The sequence below is a fragment of the Terrapene carolina genome, unplaced genomic scaffold (genome assembly GCF_002925995.2).
Source record: "Terrapene carolina triunguis isolate 2854851 unplaced genomic scaffold, T_m_triunguis-2.0 Scaffold89, whole genome shotgun sequence".
In the NCBI taxonomy this organism is placed as follows: Eukaryota; Metazoa; Chordata; order Testudines; family Emydidae; genus Terrapene; species Terrapene triunguis.
The window spans coordinates 29,250,318-29,278,317 of NW_020664440.1; the positions used below are offsets into that span (position 1 = coordinate 29,250,318).

Below are 28,000 nucleotides of genomic sequence, written 5' to 3' on the forward strand. Positions count from 1 at the left end.
GGCTGGGGGTCAGGACTCCTGGTTTCTATCCCTAGCTCAGTGGGGAGAGGAGTGAGGTTGAGTGGGTTGGGGATGGAATGGAAGGACGTGGCGTCAGGACTTCTGGGTTCTATCCCTGGCTCTGTAGGGGAGTGAAGGGTCCAGTGGTTAGAGCGGGGGGGGGGGGGGGGAGGCAGGACTCCTGGGTTCTACCCTTGGCTCGGGGGGGGGGGGGTGCCTCACCTGACCACAAAGTAGGAGATGCCGAAATCAGGCAGCGACTGCCAGGCCTGGATAAACCTCATCTTGGCCTCGGTGAGTGAGAGCTGGGCCACGTTCTGATGGGCTTCCAGGATGCGCGGGGTTAACTGTGGGCAGGAGACATGGGTCAGTGTTTCACTGTGTTCCAGGCCTGATCACTGCTTGGATGGGAGACCTCCCGGGAGGATGGTGGGGCGGTGCTGCCCTCACAGTCATTGCTGGCCCCATTACCCAAGTGCAGCGGAAGGGGGCGCTGTGCTGCAGGGAGCAGGGCAGGGTGGGGGGCTCAGCAGAGGGGGTTCTGCCCTCGCAGTCAGTGCCGTCCCCATTACCCAAGTGCAGCGCTAGTGGGAGCTGTGCTAGAGGTGGGGCTCCATAGGGGGTGTCTCCTCTTACAGTCAGTGTTGACTCCATCCTGGGGCCAGGGGGTGCTGTGCTTCAGGGAGTGGGGCAGGGAGCTCAGTTGGGGTTGCTGCCCCAACCCCCACCTACCTGTTTCGGCTTGAATTTCTTCTGGTAGCGGGGGGATACCAGCCACTGGGTGCCCATGGCCTCGGCATCGGGGGCCGCGGGCGCGTCAGGACTGGCTCTCTGCAGTTGCAGGAAGGACAGGATGTTCTGCACCTCAGACTGATACGTGCTGTCTGCCATGGTCCGGCCCTTGGCTGCCAGCCGGCACCCTGCCATCCAGTGGGCATACTGCTGCTCCTGCGGAAGGGTGGGGGGGAGGGAAGGGAAAGGAAGGGAGGGGGTTAAAGGAGGGGGAGGCACTAAAGACCCCCAGCTGAGACCACCGCTGCAATGCATCTCAGTAGCCAGACCCCAGCAGTACAGAGCCTGCAGCCCCTTTCTAGAGGATAATCCCATTCACCCACCAATTCACAGCCCCTTCCCCCAGTATAGCCCCACCACAGCCCTCCCTTTATGGTGTAATCCCACTGCCCTCTCACTCCCCACAACCCTCTTCCTACATGGTACATCCCAAATGCATCCTCCAATGTGACTCCCTAGGGTATAATCCCATGGCACCCACCCACCCCACAGTCCAATCCCACTGCTGCCCCCCAACTTACATCGTCACAGCGCAGGTACACCTCGCTCATCCCCTCCGGAGATGGCACCAGCAGTCTGATGCAGAACTTTTGGCCTGAGATGTTGACGTCCGGTACCACCTCACAGCCTGAAATTGGGGGTGGGGGGAGTGGAATGCAGCGTATCTGGTGATTAAAATGCTTTATTGTGGCTGCAAAAACACCTCAAAATCCCATGGGGCTGGGGGACAATCTCTCACCTCTGTGTTGACCTATGGAACTACTTGCTACAGGAGTTTTAGGGAGGCTACAGCTTTAGGGAGATTAGATCTGGCTGTTAGTTGATGCCAGAGACCACTGGCTGGCCGCGAATGATAGGGGCCAGAAAAGAAAATCCCGTCCTTTTCCTTTCAGTTAACAGTGGAACTCCCTGCTACTGGAGTGCAAAGGGCCCAGGAGGTTGGAATAGAGAGGATTTGACGTTTCTCTAGGGAAAGGGATTCCCTTGCACCCTGGGTGCTGATGGCAAGAGACCCTCGTGCTGCAGGTGGAATATACATGGGGGGAATCCCGCCCAGCATTGCCTGGTGAGGGGAGCTCAGTGTTGAGGGAAGGCTTACGCTCAGTTCTCTGAAGCAGCAGGCTTTGTGTGAGCTGGGACACAGCAGGCTGGATGAGCCCATCAGTCTGATCGGGAGGGTGTGGGGGAGAAGACATGCCGGGGGAAGGGATGCCGTACTCACCCTTGAGATTGAGCTGCTGCACGGGCTCACCCAGCGCCTCCTCACGGCTCTTGTAGTAGGAGATGGAGGTCTCTTTGAACACTACCCAGTGCTGCTTGTAGCCCTTGAGCGTCAGCTTGCGGGGCCTATGGAGGAGGGCGTCAGTGCCAAGGTGGAAGGGGCACAGTTGGGCACCCCCCAGGTATGGGAGACACACACAGTCCCCCTTGGACCCTGAGCTGTGACATGGGGCAGGTGCAAGAGGACAGCTTGGGGATGGGGTCAGGCATGTTATTGGAACTGAGCACTAGACCCCACGTTGCTCCCAGAGCAGGGGTAGAACCCAGGAATCCTGACTTCCAGCCCCTGCCCCCATAGTGAGGATGAGAGAGTCTGGGGCTCACCTGAATATCCGGAGATAATCCTTCAGCTCAGGGATGGTGGTGAGATTTTCCTGCCAGGAGACCAAGACACAGTCACCCACTGCTACTCCAGCCCAGCCCCCCGATGCCCCTCAATCCTGCAACCTCATGATATTCCAACCTAGCCCCCACCCCCACAGCTCTGCTGGTGCCCTTCACGCCCCCACGCCCCCCTTACCAGCATGTCCGAGGTTGATGTCCCCCCCTCCAGCTTGACCTGGAGGTTGGACAGGGCTGAGTCCAGGTCATCCATGCCTTGCTCCCCAGCTGGCTCTGTGGGGTCAGCACTCAGGGAGAGCTTGTTGATGTGATACTGGAGGGCAGGGGGAGGCAGGTTAGTTGGGGAGAAGGGAGAGGGAGATCTTCACCCCACCCACCCAGATAGCCCCCACATGGGATTGACCCACTGGCTTGACCTGGAGGAATGGATCCTTGTTCACCCGGGTGGGAGAGCTCCAGGGGTAGTTAGCCCTGGCCCCACTCGGTGAGCTCTGGGGAAGACAGACCCCAGCCCAACTGGGGGTGGGGTGTGGAAATATATTGGGTAGGGGTGCCCCGTAGGAGGGAGGGGCAAGATCCCCACTAGGTGGGAGTGCTTGGGGGACAGATGGATCCCAGCCCAGCTGGGTGGAAGGGCTCCAAAGATGGTTAGTCCTGGCCCCACTGGATGAGCTCTGGGGAAGATAGATCCCAGCCTGATTGTGGGGTAGGCGGGGGTGTTCCATGGCGGGGGAAGGGATGGATCCTGGCTATCTGCAGGTGCTTCATGTGAGGGGGGGAAGGGGATGGATCCCAGCCTGACTGTTGGGGGGGATCCCTGGTAGGTGGGGCTGGATCCCAGTCCAGCAGCGGGAGGTGGATCCCGGCCTAGCTGGGGAAGGGAGGTCTGGGGGTGGGCGGAGTTCCAGTACCTGCAGGGCAGCGAAGACCATCATCTCCTCCTCGGTGCTTTCGGTCTCCTCCAGCAGCACGGCCCAGCGCGCCTGCTCATACAGCTGGGTGATGCGCACCGCATCGTACTGCAGCATGGGGGAGAGGAAAGGTGGGCAGGGGTTAGGGGTCAATGGGGGAAATTAAGGGGGAGTAGCAGGGAAGAGGGTGGAACAGGGGTCTGGAGGAGAGTTGGGTCGGGGGGGAGGGGGGAGAAGGGGTCCTGGGCTCCAGATCCAAAAAGTCAGGGTAGGTTTGAGGGGGGAAGGGAGAGTCTGGGGAGAGGCAATGGAGTGTGGTAGGGGTTGGGGGTCCCCCCTTCGGCTCCCGCATGAAGTAACCAGGACAGGCTGGCTGTGTTTGGGGAGTGAAGGATGGACAGGAGAGCCCGGGGGGAGGAGGCACAGGGAGGTCCTACCTTGGGCTCCAGGTCAAAGAAGTTGTAATATTTGAACCGCAGCCAGAGCTGCTCGTTCTCCAGCACGTCCTGCTGCATCAGTGACCGCGAGGAGCTCAGCCACCTGGAGGGGAACATGGGAATTGTCATATTTGTAAGAACAGGCATGACTCAGTTTCCCCACCCACTTGGGATTGCCACCCACTGGGCGGGAAGGGGTTACCTTCCCATTTAGGGCAGGGGAGACGGGATGGCTGTGGGTCTCTCTAGCTTGGGGGTGGGGGAAGAATGCACCATCAAGAACTGTCCCTAGGCAGGGAACCCTAGAGCGATACCGGGACACCCGCTGGCCAGCCAAGGGAGGCTGAACATGTGTGACCCCAGCACCAGGCAGCTGGAGATCAGGGGACAGGAGGCAGCTCTAGCCTGGCCCACACTTAGCCCGGAGGAGCTCTGTGGGCTGGGGTGGGAGGGAGAGGGCAGTGTCCCCGCACAGTGTGAGCCCTCGTGCAGACGCCCTGATCCCAGCATGGAAGGGCTTTGGCCGCCGTAGCTAGAGAGTGCTTCCACCAGCCGAGCTCTCCCACGTGGGAGAAGCTGCATCCCCCAGCAGCAGTTGTAGGAAGTTCTGCCAGTCAGGCCTGGGCTAGGAACTGGGCTGCCCATGTAGCACTCATAAGGCAAGTCAGGGTCAGCTCTCCCCGCGCCCTGTCGCTGTAAGGACGGAAGGTCTGACCAGTGTGGGGTGCCCCCCCAAGGGCTCAGCAGTGATGGGGCTCGTGCAGGCGGTGGGGGAGGGAGGGTTCACTCTTGGATACTAAGGGTAACACTCCACCCTGGTCTAGGAGTGAGATCACGGACAGGAGACAGGGAAGCCTGGCAGGAGCCTAGGGAACGGGGCAGGTGGCTGCCAGCATGGACTCCGGGCTGAGCCTGGCTTTCTGTGTTGAGCTAAGGACCCCATGATGCTGGATCCCAGGGGACTAGAAAACGCAGGCTTGCTCTGAACACGCTGCACTGGGTCGCTGCAGGGAACTGAACGCAGAGAAACCGCTGGGAAGATACAGAGAGACACGGGGGGCTGGAGCCCAGGGCCCCACCTAGGCATGCTGGAGTCGCGGGCTCATCCTAACTCCATGGCCCAGCACGCCCGGGCGCCATTAGAGGTGACAGTATAAAGGCTGAGGGTACAGAGCGCCCTGGAAATCCATGACGGGACCCAGCTGTGGTGCTGCCCCCAGGCACAGGGCCAGCAGGAGCAGCTCTCTGCCCCCTCCCTGTCAGTTCTCCCAGTGCCCCTCAATCCCAACCTGCAGCTCCTCTCACCGGCTGTTGATCTGGGCCTTCTCCACGAGGTTGCTGGGCCGAGGCATCTTCAGCACGTGCTCGGGGGTCAGGCCAGTCCAGCTCACTGACAGCATCCGGTAACAGGCCTCAGTGGCGGGGCTATCCGAGAAATGGGCCGGCATCCCCCGGAACGGCTGCTGCTCCGCACCTGTGGGAAAAGGGAGGGCTTCTGCTCTGTGCACAAGGCGGGTTAGCGGCGCCCAGGCAGACGCACGCCGCCGGGGGCACACACAGCAGGGCAGCCTCTCACACCAGTGCTCGTTCTCACTAGTGCATGTACCCTCTGGCACAAGCACACGAGGGCACTCTCACAGGCACTCACACTAGTGCACTAGCATGCACGCTCACCCCAGCACTTGCAGGAGAGCGCACTCACATGCCCCTGCCCACCCCCCCTCGTCCGTACTCACTGGCTGGCAGCACCACCCCGCTTAGGTCAAACTCATCCTCTGTCCCCAGCGCCGGCCCCTTCCGCTTCTTTTTGTTCTTCTCCTCAGGCGCCCGCAGCAGTGAAAGCTCCTCGGCATGCCGGATACCTGGGGGGAGAGGACACGGGGTGAGGGAGCTCCCCAGTAAGGGGGCCTTCCCCCAGCTCCCCGTCATTCCATCTGTCTGGGCCCCTGCCCCTCTCTCCCAAAAGTCCCATTCCTCCTCCCCGTGCCCACCCAGGCTTTTCTCCCTACTTTTCCTCACTCCCAACCCCTCCCCTCACCCCCTTGTACCCCCCTGCACTCCTCTCCCCCTGCACACCTCCCCGACCCCTGCTCCTCCCCTTACCGCTCTCTGGGTCACCTCCTCACCCCAGACACTGGCCTGTCTATGCTCGTACTCCCCACTTGGGAAGGGGCAGACGGGGAGAAGAGCCCCAGGAGCTAGGTAGATGTGATGTCACTGATTTGTCATGACTCCCCATGCACTTTTTCTAGACTTCTTTAAGCACTGCCCCCGCCCGCACCTCCACAACCCCACCCCCCTGCACCTTTGCCCTTCCCTCCTCCAAAACTCCTGCCCCTCCCTGATGCTCACCCTCAATGTCTAACCCCTGCATCCTTCTTCACCCTGGGCCCATCTATGCCCCACCTCCTCCTGGGTACTCACTCAGCACCCGGCAGATGCCAGCCACAGCACGGAAGACGGGCTCAGAGAAGCTGGCGTGGACACGGATCATCCGCCGGTTGGGCAGCTGCAGCCGCACAGGCTTGTGCTGAGGTGTGTACCGGAGACGAGCGTCTGCCTGCAGCCCGTACTTATCCACGGTCCAGTTGGTCTTGAGCAGCCAGAGTTTCTTCTGCTCCCACCAGAGAGCGTGATCTGACCAGTTCTGCTTCACCTCTGGGGGCAAAGCATAGTAGTTTGCACAGGGACTCCTTGTCTGGTGCTGAGATGCAGCCACCTCTGGCGTGGGGTATGGGGGCTGTTTATACAGGGACCCCTCGCCCAGCGCTGAGATGCAGCCAGTGCCACCTCAGGGTGGGACGCAATAGGTAGCTCCCAGTATAAAGAGGATGCTGCAACCCCAGGAGCTGAACTGTGCAAGCCACACACAATACAACTACAGACGTCTAAACCAGAGCCATGGTTACTGGGGCAGGGTCCTGGCTTCCCCACGCTAACCACTAGGCCCCATTCCCCTCCTGGAGTTGGAAAAGAACGCAGGTGTCCTGATTCGCAGCCCACCCTTCTCTAACCCACTAAACCCCCCTCTCCCCTCCCAGAGCCAGGAATAGAATCCCAAGCCCTGAAGGCTATTTATAGCCATAGGCTCTGGCTAGCTGGCCCCTTATCAGCCTCCATCCAGGGTATGGGCCTCACAGTCTCCAGCAGCAGCAGCTACAGCTGCTATCAGGCACTGCCAGGGGAAGGTCCCCATACCACATAGACTGGCCACAGGAAGACATGGCACAGGCCCACCTTGTGTCCTGGGCAGATAAGGAGTCACTTCCTGTTGGATTGGTCCCTGGGCCCCACTCCCACCAGGCCCCAGGCCCCTCCCTCGCTGGTACCTATGGGAGTGGGGAGATGGGGGCAGGGGGCAGACACTGTAGGGGAGTACAGGAGAGGGAGACACGTGGAGAGAGACGGATGGATAGAGGGGGACGGACGGACGGATGGATCACTAACACCTAAAGGACAGACAACTGGGCAGACTAGAGCCCAGCCAGGCGTTCCAGGGTTGGCCCACCCCCTGGGTAACTCCCATGCCCACAGATGGCAGGTGCTTGTCTCCCTGACACAGAGGGCAATTCTGGGGTAATCGGGGAGACAGTGCCCCAGCCAGACCCCGATCCTGCACAGAGTAGGAGGGGAGAGACAGGAACTGAGGGTGGAACTGGGCGATTCAGAGTTACTTCCCTGCATCAGGGCCATGACTCAGCCTGCATCATGTGAGAGACTGGCAGGAACAGCAGGGATTGGGGTCTAGTGGTTAGAGCAGGGGGCTGGGAGTCAGGAGTCCTGAGTTCCATTCCCAGCTCTGGGCTGGGGGGGAGTGGGAATTTGAGGTGCCCTAGGGTAGAGGGTTGGGGAACCCCCCTCTCTGATGCTAAGATGGGTGATGCTGGGAATCCCACAGCAGGAAGTTGGTGGCTACTGGAGGGGGAAGTGTGGCAGGGAGATTTAAAGGGACAGAACATCCATGCAGGGGCTCACCCGTTGTGGGGAGAAGTGTGTAAAGTGGGGAGGGGATTTAATGGGAGAGGACACCCCTCCATATAACCCACAGCAGCAGGGGGACCCCATACTTACTGATCTTATCCACAATCTGCAGCATGACGCCCCCAATGTGCACATCTCCGGTGACTCGCAGGGTGAGGGGCTCGGCCTCAGGCCCCAGCTCCTCCACAGCCACGCTCAGCTCCCAGGAGGAATCGATGTAATCCCCGCTAGCTGTCTTCAGCCCAGCCATGGCGAGCCCTGGAACGAGTGCAGCGCAAGGGTCAGAAGGGATACGGGAGTTTTGTGCACACCTCTGGAAGGGGAGCAGGGTCTAGGGGGTTAGACCAGGGGGGCTGGCAGTCAGGACTCCTGGGTTCCATCCCCAACTTCAATGGTCAGTGTAACAAGGGTGGGGGGGAGGCTTGTCCCTTTTTCTCTCTGTATGTCAGTGGGTCAGTAGCGCTGGGGTGGTACAAGGGGATGAAGGGGTGAGAACGACCCCACGGTTCAGCCCTGCCCATTACACGGAGGGAGAGGATTTGCCTTCCCTCAAAGCACAGGGGGGAGGCAGGAGGCAGAAATAGCTGGACCACTGCTCCCATACAGCAGCACTAGGCTGGCCCAGTGTTGTGCTCGGGGGCTGCAGGGCACAGGATCCCAGGCTAGATGGGAGCCAAGGAATCCCAGTCCTGGCAGGAGTGAGGTGGTGCCAGGTGGGCTCCGGGGAGTCTGTCCTGCAAACAGCTGATCAGGCCAGAGCGCTAGGGTCAGGACTCATGGGTTCTATCCCCAACACTGGGAGAGAAGTGGGGTCTAGTGGGTTAGAGCAGGGAGGACTGAGAATCAGGACTCCTGAACCCATTGCTGACCATGGGGTGTGGGGGGGACGGGACACACCACCAATCCTTCCCAACTCATTACTTCTCACTCCCCAACAAGAGCTGGCAACAGAACCCAGGGATCCTGACCCTCCATCCCCCAGGTTGATACACAGTCACAGTTTACCCCTGATCCCTAGCTCATAGCTGAAGGCCACAAGGGCTGATACAAATCAGCAGGTGGGTAAATGCCAGGAGCCCTAGAAGTAGAGTAGAGAGCCAGACACCCAAAGAGTGAGGCCTGGCCCCAGGGGCAGCCCCCCCACATCCTTTCAGCTACCCACGAGGAATTCTCCCATGGCTGGGTAGGAAGTGCCATGTGTCTAGCTAGATCACACCTCCATGCAGCCGGTCCCCAACCCCCACCCAAAATGGGGTCCCCTCTTCCACTTCAGTGGAGGATTGTGCATAAGGGCACGTGGCAAACTCGTGGGGGGGGGGGGGGACAGATGGAGTGGGACCTGCCAAGGCACTGTAAAGTGGAACCTTCCACCCCCAGCCACCACCATGCAGCCAGCCCCTTACCGTTCCAGGTGTGGGCTCTCTCCGAAGCTCCCGGAGCGGTTAGCTCAACTAGCACCGATAGGGATCCAGCCTGGGCTCTGTATCCCTCCCCAGCGTGCCTGCTGTCAAATCACTCCAGCCCGTTGCTCTAGCCCAAGGCGTTTCCCTTACGTGCCCCCCCCTTCACTTCCTCTCAGCCCGCCCAGCAGTTTGCTCAACAGCTCCAGGGCTCTGCATTGTTTGCCTTGATCAGGAAGTCCTTCGCATCAGGGCCCAATGGCAACTCAGGCACCTGCTGCGTCTCTGGGATTGCTTTAGAGTAACGCCCACACTGCTGTGGGCAGCATGTAGGCCCTTCCTAGTAGGGACTGTCTCTCACTTTGTATCTGAAGCACCTAGTACCATAGGGACCCTGATCTCAGTTATGGTTTGTGCAGCACCCAGCACAACAGGGCATCCTAGCTCAACCCAGGGGGGCGGCACCCCTTTATTAATCCACAGGACAGACAGCAGCTATTGGAACACAAAGGGAAAAGGAAGGGAGTCTCCCTATGAATTTTCCTCTGCCCCACTGAACAGCACATAGTGAAAACACAAAGTTAGTCAGTGGAACTCATGGCCACATTATTCCATTACAGGCCAAAGGTTCAGAAAGGATTTCAGTTCATTCAAGGGCTAATCAAGCAGGTGGCAAGAATGTATGAGGGGGATGAATAGGAGCAGAACGCCAACAGGTGTTCAGTGGGGGGAGTGTGCCCTGCGAGCAGGACCCCAGGGTTACTTGAATCTTCCTCTGAAGCAGGAAGCACTGAGGGGAGACTGGACTCTGGGCCCAGTGGACTCACTGGGCTGATCTGGTTTTGCAGTTCTTATGTTCCCACACTGCTGTTGGCCACTGGAATTTGGGGCACTGTTGAGAAGCATCCAGCTGTGTATGGCAACTGTGTTTGGAGTGCTAGGGTACTTATCACTTCTCCTACCCTGGATCACAGGTGTCTTGCTTCCCTAATTGCCCCTAGGTCACACATTTCAGCAAAGAATGCTGCAGTCCCAACTCTTCTCTAAGCCACTGGACCCCACTCCTAAGAATGGAACCCCAGGAGTCCTGAGTCCCAGTTCTGCTCCAACTGACCCCTCTCCTCCTAAAGTGAAGTACAATCCTCAAGGCTTGGCTTGTCAATGTAGGACTGTACTGGCTGGCAGTTTATCAACACAACTCCGGGAGCAAAAACAACAACAAAAAAGCCTTGATCAGAGTTAAGACCCAGGGCCCAGCTGAACACAGAGCTGAGTGGGCATATCTGGGCAGGAGAAGGGGAATGGGAGTGGCTGCATGGAAAGAGGGTGTATGTCAGACACTTGAAGTTGGGGGTGGGGGAGGAGGAAGCTGATGGGACAAGCTAGAGAGGGGAAAGTTTGAGCTGGGTTGGGGGATCCAAGAGGCATTTAGTTCACACGTGCCTGTTCCTGCACCTCTCTCCTTACAGGAGGGGTTAGCTTTGTCCAGGCCATGGAATGATCAATGCACAGGAACAGCGCACAGCATTTTAGAGACCATTTTGGCACATCACATTGGGATCTGAACTAAGTCTGCGTCACATCGCTAGTTCCTGTTCTGCGGCAGAGCCCCCTTCCTGCCTCTGTGGGTGCTGTATTTATAGCAGCAGAAGCTCCGTTCAGGCGCAGCCTCTGGGGAAGGGGGATGGGGACGCAGCTGCTAAGGTCCCCCGGGGAAAAGGGTAGGTGCACCCTGCAGCTGGGATCAGCTGGTAGTAGAATCAGCCCACTCGCTGCACTGGGGCTACAGAGTTCTGCCTTTCTAAGGTGGGGGGAAATACACCCAGTGTCACAGCTCCCTCCGCTAGCGAGGAGAATGAGGTGTAGCAATGTCCCCCCCCAGCCCCATCCTCAGCCCATGTGACCCCCTGCAATGTCATAAGTACTGCATGACAGGGGAGCAGACCTTGTAGGGCAACAGGCTGGGGCAGGGTACCCCCTAGGGGCAGCTTGACACGCCCCTTGCAAAGTGAGCCCTGCTACCAGGGTGTTTGTCATCTCTCCAGGATACGGCCTTCATACCAACCACTATCTTCTCCCCTCAAGATAGGGATTCCAGGGAAGAAGCCAGGCATCCTGCTCTCACAACGGTAGAGACCAGAGCCTGTACTATCTGTTCATGAGCTTAAAGGCTATAGGCCAGGCGCTGGACTGGTGTCAACATAACCGTCAGCTTGTGACACCAGCAGAGGATCCAGATCCTGCCTGTCTGGCTACATATCGAGACATGTCAGTGAGATACTTCCTGTTTCACTTATTGGCATGAGACAGATACAGCCACTGACAAGTGAAGCCATGTGCCTTCTAGCACCCCCTGTGGGACGGCCAGCTGCAAAGCACGCTGGCTGCTAAGAGACAACACATGCACCCTTTCTAAAGCGTACATGGACACGTCTAGGACCACAGACCTTCCCTTGGTTGTCTGGTGGGTAGGAGGGACGGACACAGACCCAGAAGCACCGTTGACTGCTTTGCTCTTTTATTGGGAGTGCGGCATGGCAATGCAGTCTCACAGCCAGAAGAACCAGACAATGAACAGGTAGGAGCCGCCACCTCCCAGGCCTCTGCCAACAAAGAGAAAGAACCGCAGAGGGGAGGGGCAGCTCAACAATGGAACAAGCTGCTTGGAAGATACAGGAACTGGAGAGAAAGTGGCTAGCTGGCCCCGCACTGGCAAGGGTGGTGTGGGCAGCAGGTCCCGTAGAGAGCATGATACTGTACAAGTCTTTATCTCCTATTGAGATACCCTTTCCTTTTGCTTGTACTGCCAGTGTCCAATGTCCCAGCTGCCCTATGAACAGGCAAAGGGGCAGAGCAGGGTGGCGAAGTCATCACCGAATTGCGATCAAACCAACATCCATCAGCTTCTGGATTTTCTGGGCTATTACTGGGTTCTTCAAGTGTCTGCAGAGAGGAAGAAATAGTATCACCCCAAAGCACTTGAGTTTGACACTTACATCACCTGCAAGATGCAGCTACCTCCAGGTTGGGGCCCAGTGCCTTTTTATGAAGTATTCCTTGCCTGTGACCCAGCCACCTCTGGGGTGGGATGCAAGGGTGGGGGATGGTTGGTGTCAGACAACTCTGCTTGAGAGGGTAAAGGAACATCTTGCACATACTTGAAACTGATGGGCTGTAAGGAGTCCAAACTTCCCAGAATGGGGGAATTCAGCCAAGGCACTGGGGTCTCTGCAATGCTATGGGCTCTCTGATGTGGACATGGTCCCCTGGCATAGGGACCAGCATGGGATAATGGTTTTGAACCCAACAGCACCACCTAAAGGCTGAGCTAAGCAGTGTTATAGGTTCCTTCTGAAACACACCCCTATGTGGCTCAGCAGGAAGCACAAGGTAGCTCCTCAGGAGACCTCCCTGTGATCTAAGCAGACGTCTCTCTACTATACACCTCAGTGATGCCTAGAGCTAGATCTAAGCAGACCCAAGCCCCAGTCACCCCCAAGTTCAGGCAGCCTCACTCACTCGCTCAGCGCCTGTGGGTCCTTCTGCATCTGCTCCAGGATCAGCCGCATCGCTGGGTCGCTCATGATCTGCTGCACCTCAGGATCAGCCATGGCACGCCGCTTGACCTCCTCGGGGTTGTCGTTGCGATTGTACTGGGCCATGAGGCAGCGCTGGTAGCCATCAGCGGCTTCCTGAAGCAAGAACGGCAGGGGTAGCATGAGGAGCTCTGTCAGAGCTAGCCACTGTACTCTGGCAGGTGAGGGGCAATGGTAATGCCATGCAAGGTTGGTTTGGTGACAGGACACAGACCTTAGACCGTCTCAGTCTTTAGTCCTTGCACCCTGGGCCTCAAGGGAGCACAGCCAGAACTGATCGCTACCAAGGAACCTTAGCAAGGCATTTCAGCACAGCTTACCCTGGGGGAAGGGCTGTCTAGCTAGTACATTAAGTCAGTTCAGTTCGGCACAAACAAGCCTGCTCCTACACCCACAGACAGACAGTCGTAAGGTACAGGACCATTGTGATCACCTAGCCTGATCTTCTGCATAATACTTTCACCCAAACATGGAGCCCAATGTTTTGTGGTTGAAAACAGCATGTTATGCTTACATGGCTTGTGTGACAGGCTGTGTATAATCTCAACTTTCATTTTAAGAGAAGTTTCTAGCTCTCATGTCTGCAGAAAACCTTCCAAATGGGACCAGCAACAGACAGTTCTGTCTGCCTGAGTCTTCAGAGAGCTTGACAGTGATTCAGAGGGGCCAATTCTGCTACCCCCCTTAATCTGATTAAAGTGTCAACTTGAGAGCCCAGTTTGTGGTCAATGTTAACTAGCTGTAGTGGATGGAATGGAAGTGACGCTCACAATGTTCAGGTTTCAGAGTGGTAGCCGTGTTAGTCTGTATGAGCAAAAACAACGAGGAGTCCTTGTGGCACCTTAGATACTAACACATTTATTTAGGCATATGCTTTCGTTGGCTAAAACCCACTTCATCAGATGCATGGAGTGAAAAATACGGTAAGCAGAATATATATTATAGCACATGAAAAGATGGGAGTTGCCTTACCAAGTGTGTGTGTGTGTGTGGGGGGGGGTCAGTGCTAACGAGCCAATTCAATTAAGGTGGAAGTGGCCTATTCTCAACAGTTAAGAAGAAGGTGCGAATACCTAGGGAGGGAAAATTTACTTTTGTAGTGCTAACGAGGCCAATGCAATCAAGGTGGCCCATTTCAAACAGTTGACAAGAAGGTGCGAGTATCAGCAGAGGGAAAATTACTTTTTGTAGTGACCCATCCACTCCCAGTCTTTATTCAGGCCTAATCTGATGGTGTCCACACCTTCTTGTCAACTGTTTGAAATGGGCCACCTTGATTGCATTGGCCTCCTTAGCACTACAAAAGTAAATTTTCCCTCCCTAGGTATTCGCCCCCTCTTGTCAATTGTTGAGAATAGGCCACTTCCACCTTAACTGAATTGGCTTGTCAGCACTTGCCTTACCAAGTGGGGGGTAATTCCCATCTTTTCATGTGCTATAATATATATTCTGCTTACTGTATTTTTCCTCCATGCATTTGATGAAGTGGGTTTTAGCACACAAAAGCTTATGGCCAAATAAATGTGTTAGTCTCTAAGGTGCCACAAGGACTCCTCGTTGTTTTCACAATGTTCAGAATGGTGAGTTGTGGCAGGAAGCACAGAGGAGACTCAAAAACCAGGAGGAGAAATAAAGAGGAAAGAAATAAAGTACTGAGCCTAAACAGAAGCCTATTTCCCCACTGAGCAATGAGTCAAGGCGGCAATGAATGAGCTACAAAGGTAGTTGTTATTATAAAGGTTATATCCCCTGATCTCTGTACAAGTCTCATTAACTCCAACAGGGATCCTGCTGGGCATTTATATCCCAACCCATAGACCATAATTAAGCCTAGAATTCAGCACTGTTTCCCAAAGGAGTTTGACATCTCTAAGCTAGCACAGCTCTTTTAGAGGGGCATGCCCAGTCCTGATTTAGACACCAGCGATGGAGAATCCACCACAACCCCCGGAGGCTGTTCTAGCGGTTAATTATGTTCCCTGTTAAAGAGTTACTACCTTATTTCCAGTCAATTTCATTCTGTCTTTGTTTGCTACATTAAAAAGCCCTCTACCTGCAGGGGGAGAAGATTCCTGAGAGCACTTACAGGCCAGGATCAAGCCACCTCTTTGGCTCTCCAACACCAACCAGCTGCTGGCAGTATAGTACCACTAGGCATCAAATGCTCTCACCTTGCAGTTGGAATCCAGGTCGAGAGCTTTCTGGTAGACATCCATGGCTTTAGTATAGTCTTTCATGGCTTCTAGCGCTGCAGCTTTTCGGGTGTAACCCTTGACTGCAAGCAAAACACAATCCCTTGGGGTTTACACTTGCTGAACACTTCTTCCCTGCCTGTGCTTGCACCACAGGTCCCCTTTGGTAGCAAGGTCAGCGGGGCACGTGAAACACTGATTAGGAACCACAGGCCCTGGCCAACAGGATGAACTTAAGGTATGTTCAGCCTGAACTATTCCACAGGCCTTTACAGTATCAGCCCAGGCTTCCCCCCTCACCTCAGTACATGGTGGCTATTTCACAGTGTCACGAGACACCAGGCCAGCCAAGGTGAATTGTGCAACTCACCCCCCAGTCAGACACACAGTCTACTTACTAAATGTAGGTTCTAGCCGGATACATTCTTCACAGTCCTAAAGGAGGGAAGACACCATATTAAGTTCTCTCTCCAGTGAAGTTAACAGGCTTGTCATTTTATTAGCAAAACCCCTGGCCTGCTTCATACCCATAGGCACCGACTCCGTGGGTGTGCCGGTGCTCAAGCACCCTCCCCCACAAAAAAGGGGGGGTGGGGTGCTCAGCACCCACAGGGCCGAATTAATCTTTTGTGGGCCCCAGCACCTGGACAGTGGTCCCGCCCCATGCTCTGCCCCAAGGCCTGCCCAGCCTCTTCCCCATGAGGCCCTGCCTGCCATTTGCAGAGAGGGGGAAGGGAAAGGGAGGAGAGGAGCACCTATCAGCACTTGTATTCATACCTATTTAACTGCCCTGAGCAAGAAATGCTGCCATTTCACAACCTGCCAGGCCAGCCAAGAAAAAGCCTATACTTGAGTATGGAGCTTCTGAAGGGTTAAATGCCTTGGAAAGCAATGTTCAGAGGGATGGTGGAGTTGGGACATAGGGCTGAAAGGTTTAAAGATGTTGGCCCACCACCAAACCTGGGTTGGAGTACAATTAACACAAGCTGTTGTGTAACTAGAGACAATTCTAAGCATGTACTGTCAGCTCTTTACAGCAGGGACTGTTCTGTGTTTGTACAGCACCTAGCACAATGGAGTCCTGGCCTGTGACTGGGGCACCTACAGTAATACAAAGAAATAGTCATCTCTGGGGATGGCAAGATGCTGCCCAGTTGCAAAGATGACAGAAGCCCCGGTTTGCTGCTGGCGCAGAGGCCTAGTAATGCATGTATAGGATGGACTCGGAGACAAGCGGCCTTCGGTGCTTACCTTTAGCGCTAGCGGGAATTCCAGGAGTTTGGTATAGCAGGCAGCTCTGTTGCTGTAGAGTTTGGCATCGTTGGGGTTGCGTTTGATGGCTTCTGAGTAGTGTTTCATTGCTTGGGGATAGTCCCCTAAGAGGAGAAGAGGGCAGTGGTAAATCACAGGGACCACTGAATGCCTGCACTCACTCGTAAGCACTGCACTAACCCATTCACCAGAGCATGGCTTAACTCTTCCCTCCTTTGCCAGACAGCCCGGGAACCTGCAGTTCCTCTCAGCTTCAGCTGTAGCTCTGGAAATCAGGCTACCCGCTTCCTCATACTCAGACCAGTAGTGAGGCTGGGCCGACAACATCCCAGCCTGATGCTATAAAAACAGCTAATGCCAGATTCAGTCACACCCCCACAGCAAGGAAAAGAACATCAGGGTACATGAGGCAGGCTCCTTTATGGCTACTGAAGAGACCGACCCACTAACCCAGCCCTGCAGCTCTGGCTATGTTGCAGGGCTCTTCACTGACTTCTAGTCAAGCTTTGAGAGCCCTCACCCTTCTGGAAACACTCGTTGCCTTTGTTTTTCTCCTCCAGAGCCAGATCGGGGTCGATGTACGCCAATCTCTCCTGCTCTTTCAAGATCTTCTCAGCCTGTGGAGGAAGCATGGTATGATGTAACAGACCCTGTCCTTCTCAGTAGTACCCCCCTCTCCTTGGCAACATGTTCCACTCACTACAGACTGCTCCCTGCTTTTTGCATTCAGGCTGCAGTAGGGATAAAAATGGCCAAGACACAGGGAGACAATGGGACTTGAGAATGTGGTGCTGTGCCCTGGTAAATGCTGCGGGGAGCTCCAGTGGTCTCCTCATCCCACACACAAAGCCACCCAGCCCAGCAGGCTCTCCGTGGAGTGCTAGGACAGAGTGGCCATGCTGTGAGTCAGTGCCAGACAGAGGTCAGGCTGAGTTATTACAACGATCCACTTTCACCCGGACTGGCTGCTCTCACACAGATACCCACAATCATGCAGCAGTAAGGAATGTGTTCCAGTCGATGGGCAAGTCAGGGGCCGGTGACTTATAGTGCTGCAGCAAAGCAGCCACCCCAATGCTTCAAAACCTCCCCCTTTGTTTGAAAAGATCATGCTTCTAACCTTCGTGGCTGCAGTGAAAACTTCATGCAACTGAGTTTAACAACTGCTGATGTCTACCCAAGTCTTCAGACAGCTGAAAATAATACCTCAGAGAGGGGTAAATTCCCCCTCCTTGGAACTAATTAATTCTATGGTTCCCACTCTTGCTGGCCACAAGAATTGTGTCTGCAAAAGGAGGACTCTGAGACAAAGAATTAACGTAAGGTGTCAGGGGCTCACAGCTGTGATAATGGGGAAACTTGGCAAAAATCATGTTTCCAATACTACGTGGAGCCCTAGAAGCCCCCTAGCTACAAACATGCTATGAGGCTTGAATTTTAGAGTCAGGGGATTTGAATGGCAGGATGATGTCTCTGCTCTGCCAGTGGGGGAACACTGTGCAAGTGGGTGCACACCCTGCAGCAGGCCCTACATGCACTAGGGAACACAACCCCACACTCACTTGTTGACACTTCTTTAGCACATCTGGAGTCCGGTGCTCAGCCAGAGACTTGTTATAGAATTGGATGGCTTCCTTGTACTTCTCCTCCTTGAAGTAGGAATTGCCAATCCTTGCGTAAGCTCTGAATGTGGAGAAAGCAGCCAGCCTCAAGATAAGGGCAATAGGGGACAGAAGTATGGCACCTCCCTGCACAATCCTCCCTACTGAAGTTTTTCTCCCTAACCCAGAGGACCCCTGCAGAGGAGAGTTCAGTGTCTGTGGCACAGCGGTCAATTGTGGCAGTGACAAAGATCCAGCAAACTTGTTTCTAGCCACTGGCTAATGACAATAGCCTAGACCCGGGCTGGATTTGAACTAGCAACCTGGAGGTGAGAAGTTTCTTCATGCATGAGTAGGAGGCACTTGAATACAGCACTGATGAGGGTGCTATAGGAACCCAAGGAGAAGGGCAGGTGGTGAAGACGCTTTCTTCCGTAAGCCCCAGCCCCTTGCTGGATTCACTCACTTGGCAATCTGCCGGTAGTCCTCCCTGTTCTCACGCCCCACCTCAATGGCCTGCTCACACAGCTCTCGGCACTTATTGTAGTCGCCTTTCTCAAAGTACACCGCTGCAAGGGGAAAAACGCATGAGAGACTACTTTCTACCATAAGCCCCGGCCAGACCACCTGCATTGTTCTTCTAGCAGAGCCCCAATGCCACTCAAGTTAAGGTTGTGCACTCTTTCTGTTTAAAGGCTGACCCTTCTACATGCTCTAAAATCCACATGCTGCTCATACTGCTTTGAAATGTAGTGTGCCTCATGGGTAGGGCCCTGAGAAAAATTGAATTTTTTTAAAATTAATACCAGTGTCATGGGGAAAGTAGCAATTTTCACAGAATGCGGCCAGGGAAAGGTCACTTCTGTACTCATTGGTATAAAACCGGCCACTGAGTCCCCCCCTGAACTACTGTGACTTTTTCAACAGGAGGTGGAAATGGGCACCTGCACGCACCCATTTCCTGCCTGGTGTGACTCTTAGCATTGAGCAGCATCATATCAGAGGAGCAGTTTGGGGGGTGGGGGGACTTGGCAGCCAATTTTATGTGAGGCACAGTAGCCTGTGCCACCACTGCTTGGAATATGCATTATGAGCTACACTTAGCAGGAAACCGGGGCATGTGGATGCCACCTCCCACCTCCCCACAGCTGGAAAAAAAAATCATAGCAGTACAGAGGGAGTTTTCAGCAGCTGGTTTTATGTGAGGCACAGTAGCTAATGCCACCACCACATGGCACATGAGCAGCCACAGCCTCACAGGGGAGACAGAAGCGTGGATCCGCACGCACCACATCCTGCTCGGTGCAGCTCATGTTCTAAGCAGCAGCAGCACTGTCCCACACCGCTACAAACTACTGCTTTGACATGACATTGCTACATGCTACAAGTCAAACTGAACATGAAACTGCCACAGATGGCCACTTCTGCCTCCCTGCTGGGTTTTTTTTTTTTTTTGGGGGGGGAGAAGCGCAGCATTGGGTTCATTTCACAATTTCCATGCAGTCAGTGAAAGTGCAATTTTCTCAAAGCCCTGCTCATAGGGGCATGGGACAAGGTTAGTTATCCAAATTTAGAATAGCTCATCTGAACAAAGAGCTCCTGAGCCCCCAGATCCACTGGTCTATCCACTAGACAACACTGCCTCCACAAGAGTTTGTGTGAGCTGAGCAGGGTTGGGCCAGATCAGCATGTGGATGGGAGACCGCCAAGGAACCCCACAGGGAAGCATGCCATCTACTCCATCAGTCTCAGCATGGGCCAAAGGGGCACAAATGTGGTAAGAGACTCTGTACATATAGGACATACTACAGCCCTTTTGGTAACTCTGGGGACTCAGGCATGTTCCAGGTCAGATAATTCCATTCTGCTTCGCTGCTGTTTCAATGGTTATAACATTCTCCTTAATCTCCTGTCCTAAACTAGTGTTTATGGGTGTTGACAGACAGATGTCCCATTTCACCCCAGAGGTGGCTGCATCTCAGTGTGTGTGTGTGTGTGTGGGTGGGGGGGGGGGAAGAGAGAGAGAAAGAAAGAGAATCTCTTTTAGAGTTAGACTTTGGAAGCAGCACCCTCAAGATCAGACTGGAACTTGCCACTTACCTGCTTGGTTACTGATGTAAGTCATGTTGGCGGGATCCAGCTCTTTAGCTTTGTCATAGTGCTTTAGCGCCGCATCAAAATCTTTCTTCTTGTAGGCCTCGTTTCCCAGCTCCTTCTCCTTCACAGCCTGAAAGTGGGGGCAGGGGAAAGAGTTAAAAAGCATCTCCAGCTGCCATTGTATCAAGCCCTTCAGCTCTCTTAGGCCTTACAACCCAGATCTGGAGTTCAAGCCATGAGCTGAGGCCTGGCCTATGCTAAGATATCTTTCTAATGACCAGTGCTAGACATTCACAGGCTTTCCTAGCATCACCCCTTCCCACCACCACTGGAACCAAGGCTTGTGGGGGCACAAATGTTTACTTTGGAGCATGGCTCTTACAAACCCATGCAATCTTGGTATTTCCTGCTGCCAGGAAACAGACAGCACGAGGTTGGAAGAGAAGGTGTCCCACAGTGATGTGTTAGGACTCCTGTTGTCAACTGGGAGCCTTGCTCTAATTACCTGTGTTTCCAGTCCAGCAATAACACATGGAGCTGTGTGATAAGACGACTTGCAGGTTGCATGGAGGGCATCTATGGGTGGACTACAGACAAGGGGCTAGTCTGGCACACTAACACTGTGATACATTCAGGGGAGAAGCGAGCCAGCCTTCTGCATACTAGCAAAGGTTAATGCACTTGCCGATTGGCATGGCACATTTCTAAAATAAAGCAACTTATTTCCTCCCACATTGCAAGACAGCTCAGTGGGGCTTCATAGCCTTAGGCACTGAGCTCTAATGGAAGCCAAGAGGAACTAACGGTGTCTTTGGAAAACAGTCAGGCCCCAGTGCAACATCCTTTGCCCAATGAGAAGATGAAGGCTGGGGAGGCCTTGCCTGCTACCAGTTCTTACTTGTGAACAGATTAAGTGCCCGATTTTCTAACAGGATCTCCCCCACCAAAACCTGAGGTCTGAACCAGCTGTGGGCAGTAGTTCTTAGAACAGCACCTATTGAGGTCAGGCCCCTAACCTTGGTTGTTTTATTGCCATAGGAAATCCAGGTGCAGGCAGAACCCAAGATGAATTCTTTGCCCTGGCCACTGACCCTAGTGCAGGTAAAAGCCTAACCATGAAACTTATACCCTCCTCCCAAGCAGGCAGTTGCCCCTTAACAGAGGCAACAGGAGCACCATAGTGATAGCCCGTTAACCTAGTGAACGCAAAGGAAACAAGGTGATGAAGCCTCAGGAGAGAAGGGTTTGTGCTAAGGCTACTGTCACAGGGCCAATGGCCAATCTGAGCTGATCAGGCGATCTGCTGCCCTGCCAGCAAGTCGGAGGGCAAAGCCAGGCAAGTATCTGCTCTGTTCCTGAGACCAGTGCATCTTTATTAAGATGCCTTGCAGCCGTACTCAGCCCCCTACTACAGGGCATTCCCTTGAGCCAAACCCCTCCGCCCAGCTTCTTGCGCATGACAGGAAGCTTTCAGCATAACAGGACCAGGGATTCAGCTGGTGGTACCTGCTTCTTGTTCTCTGGGAGATCCTCTTCCATGGGCTCTGGCTTGGGTTCCTTTTTGGGTGGAGGGGGTGGAGGCGGAGACATGGCTTCATCCTCATCATCCCCGCTGCTGAGGTCAACTCCCAAGAGCACACTCAGCGTGGTCATCACTCGTGGGTCCTGCAGCTTCCTGAAAGAGGCAAGGGGGAGGAGTGAGTAGCTGGGAGCCATTCAGACAGGCCCTACAGACCTGGCTTCTAATCTTGGCCAACTGGGATGATGGAATATAGTTTGAACCTCCAACTCCAGGCGCTGGATTCTCCCTGCTGTAGCCTGGGGAAAACTCAGGAAAGCCAGATACCTGGGAACTGCCTTCGGAGCTAAATACTAGCTTTCTATTCCCTTTCTGCAGCACCTTTATATTTTGCACAGCTTGGGCTTCACCTGCATCACTGCCTACTTCAACCCCCTTAACACCCTGCTACTATCCTGCTCTCCTCTACCACATGCCAATCCAGAGCCCCTCAGGCAAGGACCCTGCCTATGCATCTGAGGGGCAGTGTGAATGGTTAGAGTGATCCGTATACACTCTGCCTTTTGGCTCAAGGACAGGGCCTAAAAGGGTTATGCATGACTGGGCGTCTTGGATCAGGCATATCCTAGGATGGCATGGTATAGACTGGGGAGCATGGAGACAGAATGGCTGCAGTTTGCAGAGCAAGGGAGACCCCATGCATGAGGCTCAGGACAAACTACTCTCAAACTACTTGCGTCTGATGAAGTGGGCATTCACCCACGAAAGCTTATGCTCCAATACTTCTGTTAGTCTTAAAGGTGCCACAGGACCCTCTGTTGCTTTTTACAGATTCAGACTAACACGGCTACCCCTCTGATACTTCTCAAGAGGATGAAACCTTACTCCTCCCAAGACTGAACCACAGCAGAATCACCCTCAGCAGAACTGGGGTAGGTCCAACTTACGTCCCCAGGTCAGAAGGCTTGTTCCGGAGCTGCTCAATCAGGTCTTTGTAGCTGGGGTCATTCAGCAAGGCTCTTGTGCGGGGGTCACTCTCTAGCTTCTGGTAGAGGTTTGGCATGTTAAAGGGGTTCATGAGCTTCCTCTCTGTGGGAGGGCAGGAACAGAAGCATAGGCGGGTCATTTCAGCACTCAGGTAAGCCCAAGAGGATACTTGGGTCTAATACAGGGCATGACATTTCTGCGGCTATAGGGAAGCTGCAGCCTGCATGGCTAACACAACAACCAATCTCTGCTGAGTGACACTTGCCCCTTGACCAGATGCAGGGGCGGGGAGCCTTGTGTCAGTCCCAGCTCAGGGTTGAAAAAGGGGCAGTTTAAGCCCAGTTGCCTGGTGGAAAGAAGGTAGCCCTAGTCCTAATTCCATGGCATCTTTTCTCTCCCATGCTCCTCCTGCCCACCCAAGAGCAGAGCCCAGCCCCTGAGAGGGCACTTACTGTAGGTGCACAGAGGAGTCTGATCTCTGCAACTTCTCAGTGCCAAGCATCTAAGCAGGGTGGCTTGGAGGAAGGCAGTACTTATATATTAAGTGGAGATCTCTGGCTGCAATTCCTGCTCCCCCAGTTCGTTCCCTTACCTGCTAGCCTGGCTTCCATGTTCTGGAGCCCCTCTTTCAGTTGAGAGTTCCCTGGCTCGTGTTTCAGCCCTTCCTCATAAGTCTTCTTGGCCTCCTCAAAACGATTCAAGAACTCCAGGGCAGCTGCCTTGCGGGAGTAGCCCTGAAAGCGGGAGAGAGGGATGCAATAGGGCGGGAGGTCATGAGGTCCCAATAGAGGATGGGATGAGTCCCCACACTCATGGAATTTCAGCATCACTACATCCCACCCCAAACTCTAGCATACTTGGGCACATAGGAATCTTAGCAGAGCAACCTGCCTCTGCAACATTTAGGCCCATGTCTCCTGTATGGCAGGGAACAGAAACCCCAATATCCTGTGCAGGAAAACAGACACCACTGGAGGACAGAGGTTTGACAAGCACATCTTTGTAATCTGCCACTGTGTTACAGGTCACCTTCTGTTGCCCATGCCCAGAGCATATGAGTCTGTCCCAGCCCCCAGCTATGAGCCTAACCTTTTAGCTCAAGTTATAGCGACTCATGGCTTATAGCACTGTGTCCCCAGTGATAACCAACATGGCGGCCAATACATAGAACAGCAGCCACAAATGTTACTTCCGGAGACTGGAAACTGCTCTGATTGAAGAGAAATTCCTCAGGGTTAAACTCAAGACACGTGGGTTCACGTGCTCCACCAAACTAGGTGATGTTGGGCAAATCAGTCTCTCTGTGCCTCATTTCCCCATCTGTAAAACGAGGTTAACAGCACTGCCTTGCCTCGCAGGGGGATTGTGGGGATAACTATGTTAAAGATTGCAAGACCCACAAATACTACAGTAATGGAAGCCATACAAGTACATGAAATAAAAAATAGGCTGGGATTTAGTCACCCAACACGAGCTCCTTTGAAGATCTCAGCCAAGATCAAAGGAATTCCTCTTAACAGCATGTTTTCAGAGCACTGAGGGATCATTTATTCCCGGTTTAAACTACAAAGATAACATGGTTATGTTGTGTTACAATACAATTTTATCCTGCCACATGTGGCTAGGGAGAGTCAGGCTAACTCCAATTGGCATCTATTGCAAAACATGACTCTCGAATGACCAAGATTTTAAGGCACGAAGTCACCCTTGTGATCAGTCTGACCTTGATAACAACAGCCCTAACATTCAGTCCACAGGCAAAACAACATAGTTTAAGATCCCAAAAACAATCTAGAGAGGGACCCTCACCTTGCCCCACTCTGGCTTGAGCTCAACGGTTTTACAGGCATCCTCCAGCGCTTTCTGGTACTCCCCTTTCTTGGCATAGGCTGCAGATCTGTTGCTGTAGAGTACATGGTTCTTGGAGTCGAGTTTTATTGCCTCCGAATAGTGCTTGATGGCTTCTGCAATGTTGCCTGCGCTCAGGGCTTTGTTACCTTTCTCCTTCAAGTCATTCACCTGTGGAGGGGGGAGCAAGAGTGAGCAGGGGATTAGCATGATCAGCTATGGGTGGAAGTCTCGAAGCAATCCTCTTGCCCTGGAATTATCTTTCCCAACTCACAGCATCACAGGCAGGAGAGTGACTTTAAAGACTGCCCCTTGTTATTGCCTCTTGGGTTCTTCACAAGCAGCAGCTGCTTGAAGTCTTACTGCAGTTGGCACTTGGAATAGGAAGAATAATCTTTCACCAGCAACCACTCTGACTCAATACCTGCTTGAAGGGAGACATACTGCCTCCTTTAACGGTCCCAGAAAGGTTAATACAAGAGCACGATCAGCATCTTGACAGCACAGAGATTCAATAAGAACTCGGAAACTGACATGGCTGTTCTATGGAAGTTGTGCAACACCAAAGGACTCCAGATTTCTCAGTAATTGGTCTGTGAATACCCCAAATCAGAGATAGCCAAGTCTATCCCTCTTGAAATTCTCACCCAGCCAGCTACTTCTCCCATTTGGAGACACCTCATCGATGGAACTCTCCCACATGACTGATTCAAGTAGTTTCAAACAATGCCCAAGAAATGTCATCAGTTTCTCGGAAGATGCAGCTTGGGCCAATCAGTCCGTTCAGAGTCAAAGGAAATTTATCTATGATTTAACCACCTAGCACAAACACTCCAGAGACCCAGAAGTCATCAGGTGGGTAAAACTGTGTAGGTGTGACTTCCCTGCAAGCGTGAACTGATGGGGAGGCAGTACCTCTCGAAAACCCAGCAACTGCTAGGAGATGTCTCGGCCAAGGGAAGGCAATCACTGATGAGTCACTTCAACAGCACATCAGGTAGGAACTCTCTCTAATGAGCTCCTAGGAAGGCTGTATATAATATTTGCATTTTTCTCAGCCGGTTACGTCCACTCTCCAAGTACTCCATAGCCTGAACTCTGCCAGTACAAACAGAAGCATGTCCCAGTTATATCCAAAGTCTCCCTTCTACAAGGAGTGTTAAGATGGATCCCTAAAAGCTGTGTTCCAATGCTATCTCCATTTTCAATGCTGATGGGGCCTGAGCAATAATGGATCTTTAAATTATATGCCATGAATGGCAAAATAATTACTGCCTCTAAAAGCTTTTGAATGCTCACCCCCAAATTAGCTGACAGCATAAGAGCCTTACTATTTGGGGCAGAAGCAGAAATAATCAAATTTAAAAAAAATAATTTGACATTCTACTTCAGTGTTCAGGTATCTGACAAAACTGGCACTCCAGTTTCCAGTGCCAGGGTTTGAGAGCTCAGAGATGGTGCTACAAATTAAGAACTTTTTTCCATTTTAGAGCTGGATTTACATTCTGACACAGGTCATAAGCAAAGAGTTTTGGTGGGCCTCATCCCAGTTCACAGTGGATGCTTGTATGCAAGATAAAAAGCCAACACATAATTGTCCAAAAAACTGGGCTTTTTTTTTGCTCAGGTCAGGGACCAAGATAGGAAATGAAGAATGGCATTGAGATAAATCAGGAGTTATGTCTGCAGGGACAGGAGGAATTCCTTGAGTGGAATGGGGAGGCAGTTGGGATTGACACGCATCAGCAAAGCTGTGAGGAAGTGGAATTTAGGGCTGGGATAGTAGGGTCAGGACTGAAGGGCATCGGCAGAGCTGTATGCAGAAAGAACCAAAGACAGGAATAGCAGGATGGGGCCTTGTAGTTCAGGATTGTGGGGCACTGGCAAGGCTGTGCTTGTGTAGGAGGCCTCATCCACACTATACCTACGCTCCAGTAAGCACGAGTGCCTCAGTTTCATTAGTTCCACAGCAACATGAATTTTAGACCAAGATGCGAAGTTGAGTTTAACTGCCCTACTCCAAGATAAAGCAGCTCCCTCAGGTGGGTGATTTGCTGTGGTCCAAGAAGCAAAGTCAGCTGTGCAGCTAGAAGTTTGTGGAGAAAACAATTAAGAGCCTTTCACCCATGCGAAAGCAACAGGCTCTCTTCAAATGGGACAGGTAGGAGGGAGATTCTGGTGACATTTATTATGCCAGCTGTACACCTGCTCCAAACACTCCCTCCAATAAAGATACCCCAGGGTCTCTTTACTGCACCTTAAGAAGCCTTGCTTAAACAGCAGCTCAGCTATGTACAGCTCCCATCTCCAGCATGGGAATGCATCCTTCACCTCCTCCCCAAACAGTTTAACGTTGCTTGGAGACCTTAACAGCTACCCAACAAGAACAATTACTCCTACCTGGGCACATCTTCTATGGTAGGGGTATGAGGCAGGGGTGTTTATGCATATGCAGAGGTGAGGCTGAAAATAAGGGGGATGGTACTTCCATCCCAGCTACCAAGCAACATATCTCCGGACAGTCCCTTAAACAACCCCGATCATACACATTTAGTTCACATCCAACTCAGACTCCCTATGCTGCCCCCTTTACTATCTCATACATCACTCTATCTCCTCCTACACTCCTGCTTCCCAGGTACCCCACCACCACCAACTTCCAGGACTCTTAGCTACCTCTTTTCACAGCTGTTCCACTCCCAGTGTCCCAGACTGCTCTTCAGTAATCTACCCCACCCCCTCAAATCCCAGCCACCCTCTCCTGAGTGCTGTCACCCCAGCACCCACACTCACTTACTCGGCCCCCTCCCTTTCAGGCTCAATCTAGACCAAGATAAAAAAGTGTCTTAAAACCATGTTAGCAAACACATTTTGACACTCAAATGCAGCCAAGATAAGATGGTCTTTGAGATGTGTTAGCTGGCAGAGCTAGGTCGTGGGGGAGGGTTTACCACGCTAAAACACAGCTTGCCCCTGTCTACGCCAGGGTGTTAAAATGTATCCGGCAACAGGTTCTTAAGAGACACCTTTTAACCTAGTTTAGGCAAAGTCTCCTACCCCAGGGCCCTGCACTGACTCCCTGGCTATGTCCCATCCCCCACCCCCCAAACACCTTCCCCGGGCTGTTCCTTCCACCCTGACACCTCCCGCCCCCGCAGTCTCCCGAGGCTCCATCCCTTGTAGATGCCAACCCCTGCCCCGGGCTGCAGCCAGCCAGCCCCGCATCCCCGTACCCCACCTCGCGGGCTGTCCCCCAGATCCACCCACAGGCCGCCCAGCCCCTCAGCTGCCCAGATTTCCCCGCGGCTGCCCCGCAGCTCCCAGGCTCCGCCCCGCGGCTGCCCCGCAGCTCCACACCCCCCAACAGGCGCCCCCTACAGTCCGCCCCACAGCCTGCCCAGCTCCCGCCTGCACACCCCTCAAGGGGTCCCCCAACAGCCCCGCCCCTCACCTTCTCCATGGCTCCAGCTCAAGGTCCAGCTCTGTCTCCGGGACACGGTCGGTTAAGTCTTCTCCGGCCCGGCCTACCCCTTCTCACGCCGCCTTCTGGAACCTGCTAGAAGCCTCCTGAGCCGCCCTCGCCGCCCCATTGGTAGGTGCACATCCGGGCCCCGCCCTCCCAACACTATGATAGATTAGAAGATGTGTCGCTCACGGGCCGGGCCATGCCTACTCCCTGCCTCCGCGGTAATGGAGGCGGGGATCAATGCAATAAGCACAGTGATAGGTGGAAACAAATGTCAA

The 28,000-nt window shown here is 53.8% G+C and overlaps 2 protein-coding genes across 2 annotated transcripts in view; both read right to left on the bottom strand.

The window, feature by feature from the left end:
• Positions 1-9,270, bottom strand: part of FERMT3 (fermitin family member 3) — a 14,607-nt gene extending 5,337 nt beyond the window's left edge. Inside the window, exons 1-13 of the mRNA XM_024210712.2 lie at positions 9,148-9,270; positions 7,835-8,002; positions 6,188-6,421; positions 5,500-5,625; positions 5,069-5,237; positions 3,764-3,866; positions 3,327-3,434; positions 2,594-2,728; positions 2,398-2,447; positions 2,015-2,139; positions 1,314-1,420; positions 733-948; positions 223-347 (exon numbers count right to left, since the gene is read on the bottom strand). Coding sequence (XP_024066480.2) covers positions 223-347; positions 733-948; positions 1,314-1,420; positions 2,015-2,139; positions 2,398-2,447; positions 2,594-2,728; positions 3,327-3,434; positions 3,764-3,866; positions 5,069-5,237; positions 5,500-5,625; positions 6,188-6,421; positions 7,835-7,994 — 1,658 coding nt within the window. The 5' untranslated portion in view covers positions 7,995-8,002; positions 9,148-9,270. The remainder of the gene's footprint in view (positions 1-222; positions 348-732; positions 949-1,313; positions 1,421-2,014; positions 2,140-2,397; positions 2,448-2,593; positions 2,729-3,326; positions 3,435-3,763; positions 3,867-5,068; positions 5,238-5,499; positions 5,626-6,187; positions 6,422-7,834; positions 8,003-9,147) is intronic.
• A 2,375-nt stretch (positions 9,271-11,645) lies between these two features.
• STIP1 (stress induced phosphoprotein 1) lies at positions 11,646-27,811 on the bottom strand. Its single transcript, XM_024210713.3, has 14 exons — positions 27,708-27,811; positions 24,218-24,427; positions 23,001-23,142; positions 22,369-22,510; positions 21,409-21,577; positions 19,906-20,032; positions 18,272-18,374; positions 17,767-17,887; positions 16,725-16,821; positions 16,184-16,308; positions 15,331-15,367; positions 14,912-15,015; positions 12,664-12,836; positions 11,646-12,087 (listed from the first exon to the last, which is right to left on the bottom strand). The coding sequence occupies exons 1-14, from the start codon at positions 27,714-27,716 to the stop codon at positions 12,015-12,017; spliced, it is 1,632 nt and encodes a 543-aa protein (XP_024066481.2). The 5' UTR covers positions 27,717-27,811; the 3' UTR covers positions 11,646-12,014.
• Positions 27,812-28,000: the final 189 nt, after the last annotated feature.